This window comes from Lupinus angustifolius, chromosome LG16 (assembly GCF_001865875.1).
Source record: "Lupinus angustifolius cultivar Tanjil chromosome LG16, LupAngTanjil_v1.0, whole genome shotgun sequence".
NCBI lineage: Eukaryota > Viridiplantae > Streptophyta > Magnoliopsida > Fabales > Fabaceae > Lupinus > Lupinus angustifolius.
In genome coordinates this window covers 19821827-19839612 of record NC_032024.1, presented here as the reverse complement: position 1 = coordinate 19839612, position 17786 = coordinate 19821827, and the positions used below count along the sequence as shown (strand labels likewise).

Sequence of the window (17786 nt, the reverse complement as noted above, 5' to 3'; positions counted from 1 at the left end):
TTGACTCCATGGGGTCGGAGGACGGAGAATGGTGGCCGGAAAACAACTCAGATGATAGTGAGGAATCATTGTCGGTTGAAGAAGAAGATGATATGGTAAGCTATCTGAGTCCCCTGTCATGTGTTCAGACAAAAAAACATAGGGGGTTTCAAAAAGCAAGATAGGGGCATATGCGATGGTGGCCATTCTCCTGCTCAATATGAAGGAGGTTCGGCGGGTGTAGAGGAAGAAGAACAATTATTCACTAAAATGGATAAATCTAGTACTGTGGAAGTGATGGATGTTTGGATAGAAAACCAAAATAAGAGAGAAGTTGAGGAAGTGGTTAGGTTGGGGGAGGCTGGTGAGGAAAGAGAAAGGTTGAGAAAGAGAAAAGGCATTGTTAAGGGTTTGGAGGAGGATGATGGATTTACTTTACAAATTGGGCCCAATTATTCCTTGCCTAGCCCAAATCAATTCAACTTGGAAGACAAATTAAAAAGGCATGTGCCTGCTCATGTGGGTACAAACCACGTGCTCTCTAAAGAGATGCAGAAATATGTGAAGAAGGTCCCTCAATTAGGCCTACAAGAAGTAGCCCAACTTCCTTTTTTGGAGATTTCCTGTGAAAAAATGGGCTCCAAACAAATCCATAACTCTTCTAATGTGGATCTGGAGTCTAATATTTTACCCTAAACAACTCCATTAATTCAAGATGCTGACTATTTTTTATCTTCCTCCAATATTAGTTTAATGTCTCTAGTGAAGAGAAAAAGGAAAAAATATGTCAAGGCTTTGTACCTCACCATTATTCCTTCTTTTCAGTGTAAACTAGTAGAAACAAATAGGGGTAGCCAAAGATGAAGAAGAGGTGTAAAAAAGGAGAGGAACGTGTCTGAACAAACTTGTAGACGAAAGGACAAGTCTGGTCATCTAGAGGATTATGGCAGGAAAGTTAATACGGAGGTGATCATAGATTCTTCAACAAGTAACTCAATTTCAGATTCAAATATTCGATCGACTAATCTCCTTCCTTCAAAGATTGTAAGGAGAAAGCTTGTAAAATTTGGGAATTAGGGAAACGTATGGGTGTGTCCTATGCGGGTTATGAGTTGGAGGTAATTGGAAAAAATGCTATTTTGGAGGAAAGAGACAAGATTGGTGCCATAGAGACCAATCATAGAGATGCTATAGGTAACCCATGAATTTTTTATCTCTAAATATAAGGGGTTTAGGGGGGAGGTTGGAAAAAAACGAGTCTTAGGAGTTTAATTTTAAAGAATGGTGTGGATTTTGTTGGTATTCAAGAAACAAAGATGGAGGTGTGTGATGAGGCTCTTTGCTGTGAATTATGGGGGAATAATAATTGTGGGTGGGATTTTAGTCCGTTTGTGGGAAGTTCTTGTGGGATTCTTAGTATTTAGGATTGCTCTAAATTGCAAAAAGTCAATATTTCTAGAGAAGTGGGATTTCTGACTGTGCATGGAGTTTGGATTTCTAATCAAGTGAATTGTAGCTTTGTCAATATTTACTCTCCCTATGTTCTTCCTTTGAAAAGCAAATGTGGGAATAGTTGCTCTTATTGAAAAGGAATGGAGGTGACAGATTATGGTGCCTTTTTGGGGATTACAATGCAGTTAGAAGCTCCCCTGAGAGGGTTGGTGTTTCTAGACAGTTTTGCAGAAGTGAATCTCTCCTTTTCAACTCTTGGATTGGGGAGATGGAACTTCTTGATCTTCCTTTAATTGGGAGAAGCTTTACTTGGTATCACCCTGAAAGTGGATCTATGAGTAGACTAGACAAATTTCTTCTATCTCCGGGGTGGCTCACTACTTGGTCGGATTTAACTCAATAGGCTCTTAGCAGAGATGTCTCAGATCATTGTCATGTTATTCTTAGATATAAGAAGGTGAAGAAATATCCTATCCCGTTTAAGTTCAATAATTGTTGGTTACAACATCAATCTTTTGCAGCGATTGTGGCTACTTCTTGGGATAATTCAATTAGTGTTGGTCGAAAAGCTTTCATTGTGAAAGAAAAACTAAAATGTCTTAAAGAGGTGATAAAAGTTTGGAATAAGCAAGACTTTGGTTGCATTGATACAAGGCTTGGAGATTTAACCAGGGACATCCATGCTATTGATCTAATTGGTGAGTGTTCTGATCTGGATTCAAATCAAATTGCATTGAGAAAGTCTCTCCAAGCGGAGTGGTGGAAGACAACATCTTGGAAGGATAATATTTTGAGGCAGAAAGCTAGAAATAAGTGGTTAAAAGATGGGATGCAAATACTAGCTACTTTCATGATTGTATTAACAACAGAAGAAGGAGAAATAATATTTTGGGGATTTGGATTGACGAAATATGGTGTGAGGATGAAAACCTCATAAGGATTGGAATAACAAATTATTTCAATTCTTTATTTTCTCATGTGCCTTCTACGAATCCAACACTCGATGGGGTGACTTTCAGAAATCTCTCTGTCACTCAATGTTTGGCTTTGGATGCGGCTTTTAGTGAGGATGAGATTAGGAGGGAAATTTGGAGTTGTGCTGGTGATAAAAGTCCAGGTCCTGATGGTTTTAACTTTAAGTTTTTCAGGCGTTCTAAGATGTTGTTAAGCAGGATATTGTCCTTTTCATTCAGGAATTCTATGCATCAGGTAAGCTGGCAAAAGGTCTTAATGCTTCTTTTATTGCTTTTATTCTGAAGATTGACAGTCCTAATAAGATCCAGGATTTTAGACCAATCTCTTTAGTTGGGTCTTTATATAGATTTTGGCTAAAGTCTTGGCAGGGAGGCTAAAATTAGTCATGGGTTCTCTCATCAACTCATCTCAATCGACTATTATTCAAGAGAGGAATATTCTTGATGCAACACTGATTATGAATGAAATTAATCATTCGGCTAGAAAGGTCAAATATGGTTGTATATTTTTGAAGGTTCTCTCATCAACGTTGATTGGAATTTCCTAGATTATATGTTGTCTAGGTTTGGTTTTTCAGATAAGTGGAGAAAGTGGATTAGTGCTTGTCTTTCATCTACTTCCATGTCTGTTTTGGTTAATGGTACCCCCTCGGACCAATTCTTGGTTACAAAAGGAATTCGTCAGGGAGATCTGATGGCTCCTTTTCTATTCCTTATGGTTGCAGAAGGGCTGGCTGGTTTAGTGAGGCAGGCTCGAAATGCAAGGTTGTTAGAAGGCTACAAAATTGGTAGACAAGGGGTTAAGGTTTGTGATCTTCAGTTTGCTGATGATACAATTCTTGAGTGCACGCCTGTGCATCGAATCTATGGACAATCAAGACTATTTTAAGATGCTTTGAATTAGCTTATGGTTTAAAAATAAATGTTCATAAGAGTTCCTTATTTGCCATTGAAGTTCCTGGTTTCTTTCCTTCTGATGCAGCTACTTTTCTAGCTTGCAAAATTGGGTCTATCCCTTTCCTGTATTTGGGTATTCCAGTAGGAGCTAATCCAAAAGGTTGTCAACTTTGCAAAGCGTTATTGAGGTTGTTTTAATATACTTGCATCCTGGAAGTGTAAGCATATTTCCTTTGGTGGCCGATTAGTTCTTCTTAATTATGTTCTTTCTAGCATTCCTACATATTTGCTTTCTCTTTATAAAGCTCCAAAGAAGGTTTTGCTAACATTGGCTAGCTTGGAAAGAAAGTTTCTTTGGGGAATCAAAAGAGGTGGTAAAGGCATTGTTTGGATTTCTTGGAAAGAGGTTTGCAAACCTAAACATCTTGGTGGCTTGAGTATTAGAGATTTGTCGCTTTCTAATGAGGCTTTGCTTGGTAAATGGAAATGGAGAATGCAGTGTCTAATACCCCAAACAGATCTTGCTCAACTTGGTGGAATGATTTGTGTGGAGTTGGTTCTTTGATGGGGGATAATACTAGTTGGTTTGACGATAATATTTGGAGGGACATTGGGGATGGATCCCAAACTTGTTTCTGGCTGGATATTTGGTTGGAAAATCAAAGTTTAAATAAACTTTTTCCTAGACTATTTCACTTGGCTTCTAATAAGAAGGCGTTAGTAGCGAATTGCGGTAAATGGGAGAATGAGGAGTGGATTTGGGAGGTTCTTTGGCATAGAATTTTGTTTGATAGAGAGAAAACATTAGCAATGAACTTGCATTCTGTTTTACAACATCAATCCTGCAAGAACGATATTGGTGACAAATGGAGGTGAGGGCTGGATTCTGATGGAAACTATGTAGTAAAGTCGGATTATCTCATTCAAGTCAACCCAAGTATTCTACAAATTGGTAGTATTCTTTCTAAAGTTTGGATTAATTGTGTCCCTACAAAAATTTGTTGTTTTATTTGGAAACTTATTAGAAAGAGACTTCCAACAAGGGTAGAGCTTTTCAAAAGGCATGTCATTCTTAGTAATGATGATATAAAGTGTGTAATTTGTAAAACTCATGAAGAATTTGTTGAGCACCTTTTTCTATCTTGTGATTTTGCTTCGTCGATTTGGAAAGGTGTCTATGCTTGGTTACAAGTATCTATGTCAAACTCTTCAACAATAACTGGGTCTTTTAATATGCAAGAGACTATTGGTCCTATAGGAAAGTGTTTGAAGTTGTAGATGATGTTGTGATTTACTATTATGTGGTCTATCTGGATTATGAGAAATGATAATATCTTTTCAGATAAGACAATGAGTTTTATTCACATAATGGATTTGATTCAAGCAAGATCTTGGACTTGGTTGCAATCAAAGATGGATCCTATGTCTTTTGTGTTTGGTAATTAGTGTAATGATCCTGAAGCTTGTATTTCTATCTTACCCAAAAAGATTATGATATGATCTTTTCTTTGCATTGGGTTAGCACCCCTTGTGCTTATTTAATACATATTTGTTTATCGAAGAAAAAAGCATACAATGGAATAGAAAGTGCACGTGTTCAATAAAGAATTTAAGTTGGATTGGTCTTGGCTTTTAAGAAATGATTATTTATGCTACAAGCTGCAAGTTCTTATTACTGATATGAAAATGGTCAATTTGCTTCGGAATTAATGTACGTACTTTGCATGAGATATGAATGTTAGTAATTTAATTTCTTTGTAATATTTCCTTTTTTATATGGGTGAATGTTGCATACTCCTGATAAATGAAAAAGCGGCTGAGATATTAGTTATTGAAATTGAAGAAGAAAGGTTGTTATTGCAGGAGATGAAGAAAATCAGAGATGCCAATGGTAGAAGTTTTTGCAGTCACGTGAGGTCTTTTAATTTTAATGGATTACTAATTTTAGCCGTTTATTTATTTATTTTGGTACAAACATGAGTATCCCGAAAAAAGTGTCACTCTAAGAAATTGAACTTTTAATTATCTTTCTAAGAATTTAGTGGACATTTTAACCAAAGTGATGTTGGTAAGTTAGTAGTTTGCTTAATGTCTCATAGACTTTTTTTTAATCACTAATTATTCCACTTCATCAGGTATTAATGTACTTTTTGTCTAATCTTACCCCACTTGTAATGTAATCTCCCTTAATAAAAAAAACATTATAACACATTGAAAAATGATTTAGTATTATTAGCTACAAGACATAATGAAATGAAAGAATGAAATGAAACCAAAGAAAAAGAAGATTGTTGGGAGAGAAAAATTATTAGAAGATAAAGAGAAAGTCATGGACCTCAATAAAAATTCAAATGCAATTTAAGGTGTAATCATAAAAAAATGAATAATTATTTATTAAATTATTATTATAATCAAGAAAGAGCAAATATAGTATGGAAATGTACATATGGTTACCCTGAAACCATTTAGGAGGAAAAAAATGAAGGAGAATATGACATGGACAATTGATAAGGTGGTAGGAGTTTTTTTATTATATAGATAATAGAAGATTCACAAACTTTATATTAAAGAAGATAAATGAGGATTAACAATAACTTCTTATAGACATATAATAAATAACTTCGTGTTTGCCGATCAATATTATATGATACTATGTATTCAATTTTTATATATTTCATTTTTTCATAATTAGAACATATTTCTTATATTCAATGTACTTTATATTATAATTTTTTTGTGTTTATGATAATGTATAGTTAAAGGTGAGAGATGTGGTTAATTAATGTGTTGGTGGTGATTAATTAAGATTATATGGTATTTTTTGTAAAATTAAATAATGTGAAGGGCAAAATAGGAAGTGTAAATTATACCATGATGGAAGTTACATCATAGTTTACCTTTATATATAGACTATAGTATAGAATTGTATGAGATGAAGAGAATCAGAGATGCCAATGAGATAAGTTTTTGCAGTCACATGAGGTCTTTTACACTATGTTTGGTTGTATAGAAAACAAGAGGAAAGAAAAGTGGTGGAAATTTTCATTTTCCACCCTTTGGTTCCAAAATTAAATAGGGAGGAAGAAAAAATATGCATGGGTTCCACAAAAAACTTTTCCTCCCTAAGTTGCGGAGAAAATAAAGGAAGGAAGGAAAATCATCAAAAATTCCAATTTTGGCCTTCATCATGAATTGAAAAAACAATAATCTATATGAAAATAAATACAATGTAGTAAACTTCTTTGTTTATATTCATTTTTATGTGAAATTAGTTAACTTAATTTTATTTTTGTTGCTTTTGAGCTTACAAATAAATAGTAATTATGTATGCTAAAAGATGAAGTGAAAAGAAAAAAGAAATATCATTACTTAAAATTACCAACAAAGTAACAAATAATAAATAAATTAGAAAGACAAAACACAAATATGTAGAAGTTAGATGATTAAAAATGTAAAAGTGATTATCAAAAATCAGTTATATTTTCTTCTAGACACACTATTGTGAAAAGGATGCATATAAAATGTAAATGATTTTCTTTGAATTTAATAAACAAATATTGTTATTGAACTTAAATTACATGTTACTTAAAAAATATTAATTAATATTATTAAAAATAAATTATATCGTTATGTAATTTAAAAATTAGATATCTACATAATTATATAGATATAATGAGGGCACTTATGTCATTTTCAATACATTATATATAAATGTGTTTTTCTTTTTTCTCACCTTCCTTCCATTTTCAATCATAACAAACAATAAAATTATCATATCATTTTCTACTACTTTTCTTTCCTTCAATTCTCTTTCCTTTCACTTTCTTTCCTTCTACTTTCATTCTAAAACCAAACATAGCCTTAATTTTAATGGATTACTAACCTTAGCCGTTTATTTATTTATTTTGGCACAAACGTGAGTATCCCGAAAAAATATCACTCTAAGAAATCAAACTTTTTATTATCTTTCTAGGAATTTAGTGGATATTTTAACTTACAAACATGAGTATCCCAAAAAAAGTATCACTATAACAAATTGAATTTTTAATTATTTTTCTAAGAATTTATTGGATATTTTAACCAAAGTGATGTTGGTAAGTTTGTAGTTTATTAATATTTAATGTCTCACAGACTCTTTTATTTTTTTTAAATCACTAATTATTCCACTTCATCATGTATTAATGTACTTTTTGTCTAATCTTACCCCACTTGTAATGTAATCTCCCTTAATAAAAAAGCATAATAACACATTGAAAAATGATTTAGTATTATTAGCTACAAGCCATAATGAAATAAAAGAATGAAATGAAACCAAAGAAAAAGAAGATTGTTGGGAGAGAAAAATTGTTAGAAGATAAAGAGAAAGTCATGGACCTCAATAAAAATTCAAATGCAATTTAAGGTGTAATCATAAAAAATGAATAATTATTTATTAAATTATTATTATAATCAAGAAAGAGCAAATATAGTATGGAAATGTACATATGATTACCCTGAAACCATTTAGGAGGAAAAAAATAAAGGAGAATATGACATGTGACAATTGATAAGGTGGTAGAAGTTTTTTTATTATATAGATAATAGAAGATCCACAAACTTTATATTAACCAAGATAAATGAGGATTAACAATAACTTCTTATAGACATATAATAAGTAACTTCGTGTTTGCCGGTCAATATTATATGGTATTATATATTCAATTTTTATATATTTTATTTTTTTATAATTAGAACATATTTGTTATATTCAATGTACTTTATATTATTTTTTTTGTTTATGATAATGTATAGTTTAAGGTGAGAGATGTGGTTAATTAATGTGTTGGTGGTGATTAATTAGAATTATATGGTTTTTTGTAAAAATTAAATAATGTGAAAGACAAAATAGGAAGTAAAAATTATATCATAGTAGAAATTACATCATATTTTACCTTTATATATAGTATAGATATAGATATATATTCTCTTTATATTTTTTGTTATATTCGTGAAACATTAGAAAAGAGCTGACTGTTAAATTTTTTTGAAAGGCTTACCTTACATATTACTGGGTAGCTGTATTTATTTTTATGTTTTTCTTCTATTTTGGTAGCAACCTCTCCCGTAGGAGTAGCTTTAGAAAAGTCAAATACACAACAACTCATGTTCCCTACTCCTAAAGTTTAGGTAAAGACATGTTTTTCAACTTAAGGCTTCAACAGTGAAAACAAAGAAACTGATAGTTTAAGTTTAAGGTTAAAGGGGTAAAAAAATGTAAGGTTGACCGGTTGGCATAGTGGTCATTTGAAAAGAAATGGTCTAATCATTTTTAAAACATGCATGTAAACCAACAATATAAAAGATTATAAAGAATTAGTGTTAGGGCAATTATTTTCATCATAAGGATACGGGTTTTCATGAAAGAATATAATGTAAATTGAAAGAGTTATTATTAGAACATATGTTTTAGGGTTATAGTCCTTATTTGAAGACAAAAAAAAAAGAAAGAAGGATAAAATAAGTATATTCTCTTCACTCTATTAAGGGAGGAACTAAGATTAATAATTATCTACAATTGAGATATCAAAGAACCTACATGTTTCCCAAAGAAATGTATTTGGGTATATGACTAAGCACCTATAAAATTAGTTCACTATATTCACTACGAATATATTAGGGTGGACTTTCGATCTATTCCTTCTTAATAGTTTACATCGATGATTGACTATATGATGTTATTATTAATCATCTTTAGTATTAATATTATTCATCATCTTTAAAATAAGCCTTTTCTAAGAAAACCACTTAGGCTATTTTTGCGAGTAATTAGGGAAAGAAAAGGAGAATGATCAAGGAGAAAGAAGGTGGAGAAAGGGAAGGAGAAAAGATGTAAAATCAAGTTAAACATTTTTTATTTGAGAGTGTGAAATTTAGATGGGAGAATGCTAAAGTAATGATAATGCAAGAAAATGATTTTACTCTTCAATTAAAAATCTAATTAACAATAAAAAATAAACAATAATGATATTATAAAAATTTACTAAAAAACATTTAGAATTTTAACATGTTTATATATATAAAAAAACCACAAATTAACGGAACTATAGAAATGAGCATGTTGATGATTTTAGACCACTCAAGAAACCCTTCAAAAACATTTCCATCTTTTTCTCCAACTCCCCAATAAATGAAGGCCTTTCAAACTCATTTCTTTTATTCCACCCTCCTCCAAAATAAGATTCTCAAATATAACCTTGGGAACATTCACCATGTTAAGTTACTAATTATTAGTTTTGTTCATCCATATTCAAGATGAAATAATTAAAAGTAGTAGGGTTCTCCTCAACGATTCAATTTCGATTTAAATATAGCTTTGCATACTACTTTCATTGTTTATGAATATGACAAGAAGTAAACCCCTTCTTATAAAGGACGATGATTATTTTAATATTTTTTATAAATATTTTTTAATATTGATGCACGTTGCCATTATATTAGTTTACAATGTTTATTTATTGTTTATTTAGTTATTTAATAATTAATTTATAACTGAAGTTATTATAGATAATTAGATAAATAAATATGACTAATCTAGAATATTATTAGTATTTTTTTAATTATTTATTAATTTATATTTCTAATTAGTTAAAACTATTAGTAATATTTAATTATTAAAAAGTATTTTATGTGGATAATTTATGTAATTTGGAAAATTTCAAATGGTAAAGTTGATCAATGAATTATTGAAAGTTTATATGGTGTTTGGATATTTAGTTTTCAAATTCTATAAACATATTTTTTTAAACTACAAAATACTTAAAATGAGGTTAGAATTCTCTTCGGAGGAAGTACATGGAGAAAAATGAACAAATTGTTTGGTGTCATATTTTTATCCTTTAGATATATCATAATGTCATTTTTTATTTTTAAATACACAAACAAAATATAACTTATTTCTCCATTATTAAAGGAGATTCTTTTCCCCGTAACATGGTGTCTTCAATCTTTGCTACTACTTTCAATTTTTATTTATCACATGACGTTATTACGTGAGCCAAAAAATGGTAGAATACCTACAAATATATAGGTTAATGTTGTCGAACAATAAGATATGATTTATGTTTTAAATATCTCAATATAAGAAGGAATTGGAAAATGGTGATCTATAAATCAAAACATTCAGACCTACAACCGACTTAATGTTGATAATAGATATAAAATACAGAGCCCTTAAGCATGTAGAATTCCTCTTTCCGCCACTACTATATCTCAATCAAATCCCAGTGTTTTCCACAACAATCCATGCATGCCTTGTACTTGGACATTGTTGGCTACTAATTAAAATCAAAATTGCATTTTTCATATTAAAATTGTACCACTAGACATTTAATATTGAAGTTTCAACTTTGAAGTTCCCTAATTTGGGTGTTTGCTCCCTATTCTCTTCTAACCATATATGTAACCCACGTTGGCCTCTATTTCAGTGTTTTCACTTTCTATGAAATAGAGAAAGTTGAGTAAATATATATAAAAAAATAAATCTATCAACAACGTATGAATTTTATTTATATTGTCATTATATTATTTACCATAATTCATGTTTAATTATTATTGATTATTCAAAAAATAATACAAATAAATTATAGATGATATATTAAATATGTATAAAATTTTACAATAACAATACATAGATATTAAACTTCATATATATTGGGCATTTCTTTCTAGCCTCCTAGAGTCTACGTTATGCGGCATTCCATGCATCTAGTTTTAAGAGAAAGGCATGAATGAGAAGAAAGTATGAACCATTGATTAGCCAGCATGCACATTGTGCTTGGAGAAATATACGTCGATGATGACTTCCTATTCAGCTCAATTCTTTTATTTAAGCACGCATCTCAAATCGAAAAGGACACTTTTTCCATTAGGAGAAAAGAACAGGGATAATTGTTTTTGGACAACGCAACAAGTCAATGTATAGCAGCTCATGTGTTTAGCATTTTGTGACGTGAAGTCCATAACCCATAATCATATGATATATTTTCTTATCGTAATATAATTATTATAGTCTGCATGAAGCTTTCATTTAGTGCCATATAGAGAGAGTAATTATATACGGTTGTATACTCATAACTGAAGAAACAACTACTCCAGAATTTGAACCATCATTTTTAGGTCACAAACACAAATAATATTATCATTAAGGTTTGCGAGAATAAGTTGTAAAAATAAGAGGAAAATATTAATAAGACATTAATACAGAGATATAAAGTCCACTAACGATTTGAACCATCATTTTTAGGTTAGAAGCGTAAACAATCTTACCATTAAGGTTTGAGAGAACAAGCTTCAAAGAAGAGGACACAACACTACTAAAATGTTCGTTCAGTGATATAAGACTTATTAACTTTACAGATATTATATTAGGTTGTCAAAAGTTTCATTCCTGAAAGCGACACTTGTTTCCTGGAAAATAATTATACAATCCAAAATAGTTTAATTTCTTACCTATCGAATATATAATATCTTTCGTTATACCTAAAGTGACATGAGATGGTGATCCCATTGTAAAAACCCTTATGCTTATCATAAATCTTATAAGAGATTAAATTATGGTGATCCCATTGTAAAAAACCCATATGCCCATTGTAAAAAACCCATATGTTCATCATAAATTTTATAAGAGATTAAATTATAATATTATGTTACTAAAATCATGATATTTGTTATATTTTTTTTAGTTTTTAGAAATATTTGTATAAAAAATAGTTAAATATGACATATATCATAATTTTAGTAACTGAACAAGACAATATAACTTATGTCATGATTTGTTATTTATCTCATGATACGATAATATACTCATCTTATAATCAAATGACTTAAATAATTGTAAGTTAAGTCAAGATCTTGGAATCCAGTTGAGAAATATACAAGTGAATTTTTTATTTAAAATATCATAAAAGTAACAAATAGCAATTAGTTGGGTACATGACTTGGTTAAGTTATATTAGTATCTATTATCTAGGACGCGCTTTCCATCTTTGTGGTGCTTCTGTTTGGCCACAATGCCAACCTAGGTGGCAGATCCCTACTTGCATATAATATACTAGAACCGTGTCAAATGCCATTATTTCATCCTTTCTACTTCAAAATTCAAAGATCACACCTACCCGAATTCATTTGGAAAATTGTAGCATGTAAAGAATTTCAATGTAACATTTGTACAAGTTATGCTTCAAATTGAATAAAGTATGTGTTACTTGAAAAGAGGATTTTGAAAATGGTGATTCTAGTGATTCCACTAAATTCAAGTTAATGGGCAAAGATTGAATCGGTGTATATTTCAACCTCTACAAAACAAAATTAATTAAAAACTCTTATTTTAATTCATCTCTCTATCTAAAAAGTCACTATCTTCAATAATTTCAAAATCATCTAATTTTTATAGAAAAATATTAGTATGTTAGTATTTTCAATCAGTGAGATTTGAATCTTCAACGTTCTTATCATTTCACTTATTAACCATTTTACTCTAACCACTTCGACCACCTTGTGACGGATAAAGATCTAATATTCTAAATAATTTCTCAAACTATATCTCAGACCAATGATATTAAAACAAAAACATAAAAAATAATGAACATTTAATTTTTTAAGTGATATAACATGTTTCTATTTGTCCAGCACATTTTGAGACAACCGATCATTGTCCCCATTTATGACTCCCTCAAATTACCTAATTCAAATCTGGTTCCCTCAATTTTGCTCTAATAAATTACATTTTCCTTGTCAATGGGTGGGTGTTGTGATTGAAAATAAATGGTCTAAAGAAGCTTAAGGTAGCATGTAAATATTGAGATGTTTCTTACTTCCACTATAATTATAATTATATATAGTAAAATGGTATGACAAATGATTCAGCATTCAAATTACTACACTTTCCTTGTAATTTGAGAGTTGGGGATTGAAATTAGATTGTCTCAATTAACTTTAGCCAGGATGTAACTATTAAGTTGTTTCTTTAACATCCTATTGATCTTCCTTTATTATTATATAAGAAAATAATTCCACATTCAATTGTATTTAATCAATCATATAGTTTATGTGTTATCTTGTGATATATTATCATCTAGTGTATAGTCTAATTTGAAATAGGACATGTCTCAAGTTCAGCTGAACAATTTCTACAAATAAGGAAATCGTTCCTACACCATAGACACAAAAGGTAATATTCAGGAAAAAAAAAAGTGATAATTCACTTACTCCAAAGTAAATTTTTTAAATTTACTCATAATTCTAACTATCAATTCAATAAACATTTAATGATTTAAGTCTATCCACTAAGTCAAACTATTGAATTTTCCTAGAATTAATGATTCAAATGGAGAATAAGTTTATTCTTGGAGTAAGTGAATCTATCCCCAAATATAAAAATGTAGATGTTAAAATTATTTATACCAACCAAATCAGAATTTTGATAATTTACAATACAAAATAGCTGCTATAAATATGTTTCCCCCTCAATAATATTAATCTAGATAGAATTGAGGTGATAGCAAAACAGAAAATAGAGGCATATATACAACTATCTCTAATTCTCTTTACAGTTCATACTATCCCTACCATTTCTGCTAATATCTTCTCTCATACAAAGAATCTAAGAAAATTACAAAATTAAACAAATAAAAAAATGTGGTCTCAAATAATAAAGAAGATGAGTGTAATCCTGTAGACAAGTGGCCAAAAGAGTTCACAGGTTCAAATAGTCTCTTTGCCTATGGGATAAGGATGTATACATCTACATTTGATGTTGTCAGGCTTGTGCACTAGACAACCCATCGATGGCCAGCACCAGGGCTAGGGACAGATCCAAGAAGAAGTGTTTCAGTGCTTATGAGGTGACGTGCAATGAGCTTCTCATCAACCTCAGTGGCATGCCCTTTTTTGCTTGGTGTAGAAGATGGTACAGTACCCTTTGGAAGTGAACTGAAATATAAGCTGTTGCTTGGAGATGATTTAACATTGTTTTTATGCTTCTTTGCATGACCCAGATCAAGCTTTCTACCTTGTAAACATGAACAAAAGGAGGCAAAGAGAACAAGGAATAGAACCAGGAAAGTGACAAATCGAGCCATGGAAATAGTTAACAAGGGTGAGAGGATAAGAGATGAACAAAATTTTATGTTGTATTTTTGGGTATGGGAATAAGAGTATGTTAGATAGTGAGTCAGTTTGTGAGAGAAATGACATGTTATTTATAATAGACAAGAGAGAGGAACAGAGAGCTTTGGGATCAAGTCAATGAAAATGTTTTTGGCACTAAATTAGTGTATTTTTTGAAATATATTAAATTAAAAAACAAGTGAGAAATATAATTTATTTGAATTGTTATAAAAGTTAAAAAATATTGAAATAACACTACTAAACAAGTTCAATACTTGAAGAGGAATGTGAGTGGCAATTGTATTAGTCAAAGTAGCACTTATATGGGGTGTGGGCTTTATTTCATAATTTCCAAATAACGTGTGAGCTAAGCTGACGGCAAATCCTTTTTTATAATTTCAGTACAATTTCATTTTCTGCACCGTCTTGGAGAAACTCTATTTAGCGTGTCCTATTTGGCTTGGCCATGGGTTCAAGCTTGACTACTTACTTATGTAACTAAGATCCTCAGTGTCAAAAGAATCTTATATCCATTGTTATAGTCAATTAAATTTTATAAAATAATATAAAAAATTTATTTTTGTTTTTATATTTTTTCTTTTTAATAAATGAGACTTTGTAATTGGTGGGGAGATAATAAAGTGACATATGAATGGAAGCTGTGGCTATCTATGTGGAATTGGGAGTTTGAGACAATGACCCATGTGTTGCATTTTTTATTAAAAAATAAGACCTGATTTTTATTTTTATAAGAAAAAATATACTTATATAGTATGAGAGATATCAACTAGAAGAGCTTTCTAAATATTAATTTTCAAACACTATAAGTTTCTTTTTTAAAACCCAAAATTATACCAGAAAGCTAGGTTACTGGTTGCGGCATAGGGCTTAAAATTAAACTATAGGTGTTGAATGGGAGTATATTTGCTGTCTCACAAGTTGTGCCACTACGTGTATTACTAACTTATTATTGGTTGAAAAAAATATATTTAAGTTAAAAAATTAATAATTAATTATTTTTTTGACAAATCATAATTGATGGCATATACAGTAACATAACTTATGAGACAACAGTAAATATGTACCCGTTGAATATTAGAAGATGTGACACTGTGTTGTTTAACTACCATTTTCCAACAACCCTGAGATTTGTTAATTCTGTAACGAGAATCATAAGGCATTATATAATGAATAAATTCTGGATCAATTTATATATCTATATATTCCTTGGACTATTAAAGAATTGTATTATTGTTTATGTCATTCATTATTATGTTGAGAGAAAACATACTTTGTGATTAGGAAATATAAACTAAGGAGTTCGTTCTACTATTCATATGCTAAGCTATTATTGTTGGAGAATAGACCTCCATATATAATCCTTAGATTGAATGCGAAAGTCCTAATGATCATGGCTTTGTTCCTTTACATAATGTTTATGCCCATACATAAATCCAAATGGAACAACCATGATCCAGACCGAAGAAATACCAATTGATTTCACGGTGAAGAAGGAGAACATATCTTGATTAGCTATTTGGAATCTCAAATGTATGAGGGTGTGATGATCTTCCAGATGTTAGAGCACTTGATGGTTTTATTTTGCTTCTCTAGAGGGGAATCAGAATGCCAAAAGCTTAGTGTGTTAACCTTATGGTGAGAGTATTTTCCTTATGTGTTTGTTATGGATGACTTGATAGTGTTTTATCCCTATGGATAACACTATTCTAATTCATTTTTATTCTCCTTAACTCCACATCTGAAAACCTGTTGCTCTACAAATGAGGACCATAACCCAACTCATAAAAGTAACCGAAGCGGTTACTGCTTAAGTTGCAATAATTCTGATTCAGTCCCTTCATCAAATCAGAAATTGCCTGAAAGTATCTACACTTATAATACTTCATGACACATATGCCATTAGCCACCAAATTAATTACTGAAGATCATTTTATGTTTTGGCTAATTACATAATGACCATAACACAATTATAGAATTATATTTGTGACTCATAAATTGTCAGAAATTCTAACAATTATTTACATAATCAGCGTATCAACATCTTCACCATGGAAATGGAACACACAAACAAATGGGACTAAATTTTGCTTATGGTCACTTTGATATAAATGTATATACTATTGACTCTTCAAAAAATAAAAAAGTAATCCAAATGAGTGATGAATAATATAATAATTATATATAAATATTTATACCATGAATGCATATATATTTTACTTTTTCTCTTGGAGTTACTCATGGATATGTGAATAATATAAAAAGTGTTATATGTGTCAGAAATGTTATCTATACTATCTATATCTATACTATATATAAAGTTAAAACATGGTGTAACCACCACCATGGCATAATTTATATATTCCTATTTTGCCCTTCAAATTTTTAATTTAAAAAAACCATATAATCCTATATAATCACCTCAAATATATTAATTATAAGTTGTATATCTATACTACTTAATAAAGGAAAAACCTAACCTAACTTTCATGAAGTTATTTTGGGTTTTCCTATTTCATATTTTATAACTTCTAATTTTATTGTATAAGTTATACTTTCATCTTTATATATACTTATACTACTAAACATTTATTTCATATTTTATAACTTCTAATTTTATTTTATAACTTCTAATTTCATCTTTATATATTCTTATATTAATAAACAATACAAACGATAGGAAATTGGGTTGACAGACCCGGTAGCGTCTGCTAACACGCTAGAAAATAAAATTAAGTGATCTCTTGATTTTATCTATATCTATACTTCTATATCTATACTTCTATACTATTAATAAAGGCAAAACAAGTAATAACTACCTCATGGTATAATTTTTATATTCCAAACTTACCCTTTTATATTTTTAATAACTATTATAAATTTCCACATATTACTTTAATTTTTTATATTAATAATTTAATATCATTAATCTTCCACACATTCTCTTATTTCTATCTTCTATCTTTCTTCATCCAATAGGCACAAAATGAAAAATTGACCTAAGTTTTATGTATATCATATCAACTATCACATATTATCTTCTTAAATCTTCACTTTTTATTGAGTTTATATACTGCACTCTTATATTTAAATTGTTTTTCTTAAATAATATAATATAAAGAATGAATATCATACATACTATATCAAAAAAATAAGAATGCGGGTGACCGGCACGGAGTGCCGGTCGACACGCTAGTATATATAAAGTCAAAACTTAAAATAACTATTACCATGATTCTATTTTCATATTTTACCATTAATATTTTTTATTTCTAAAGTAAAATCTATACTATATATATAGCCAAAACTTGAAATAACTAC

At 30.0% G+C, this 17786-nt stretch overlaps 1 protein-coding gene across 1 annotated transcript; it reads right to left on the bottom strand.

The window, feature by feature from the left end:
* On the bottom strand, window positions 14111-14419 carry LOC109329412. Its single transcript, XM_019563076.1, has one exon. It carries the CDS (start codon window positions 14417-14419, stop codon window positions 14111-14113), a length of 309 nt encoding a protein of 102 aa, XP_019418621.1.

Coding starts and splice junctions, on each gene's coding strand:
- LOC109329412 (XM_019563076.1), bottom strand. CDS start 14,419: ATGGCTCGATTTGTCACTTTCCTGGTTCTATTCCTTGTTCTCTTTGCC.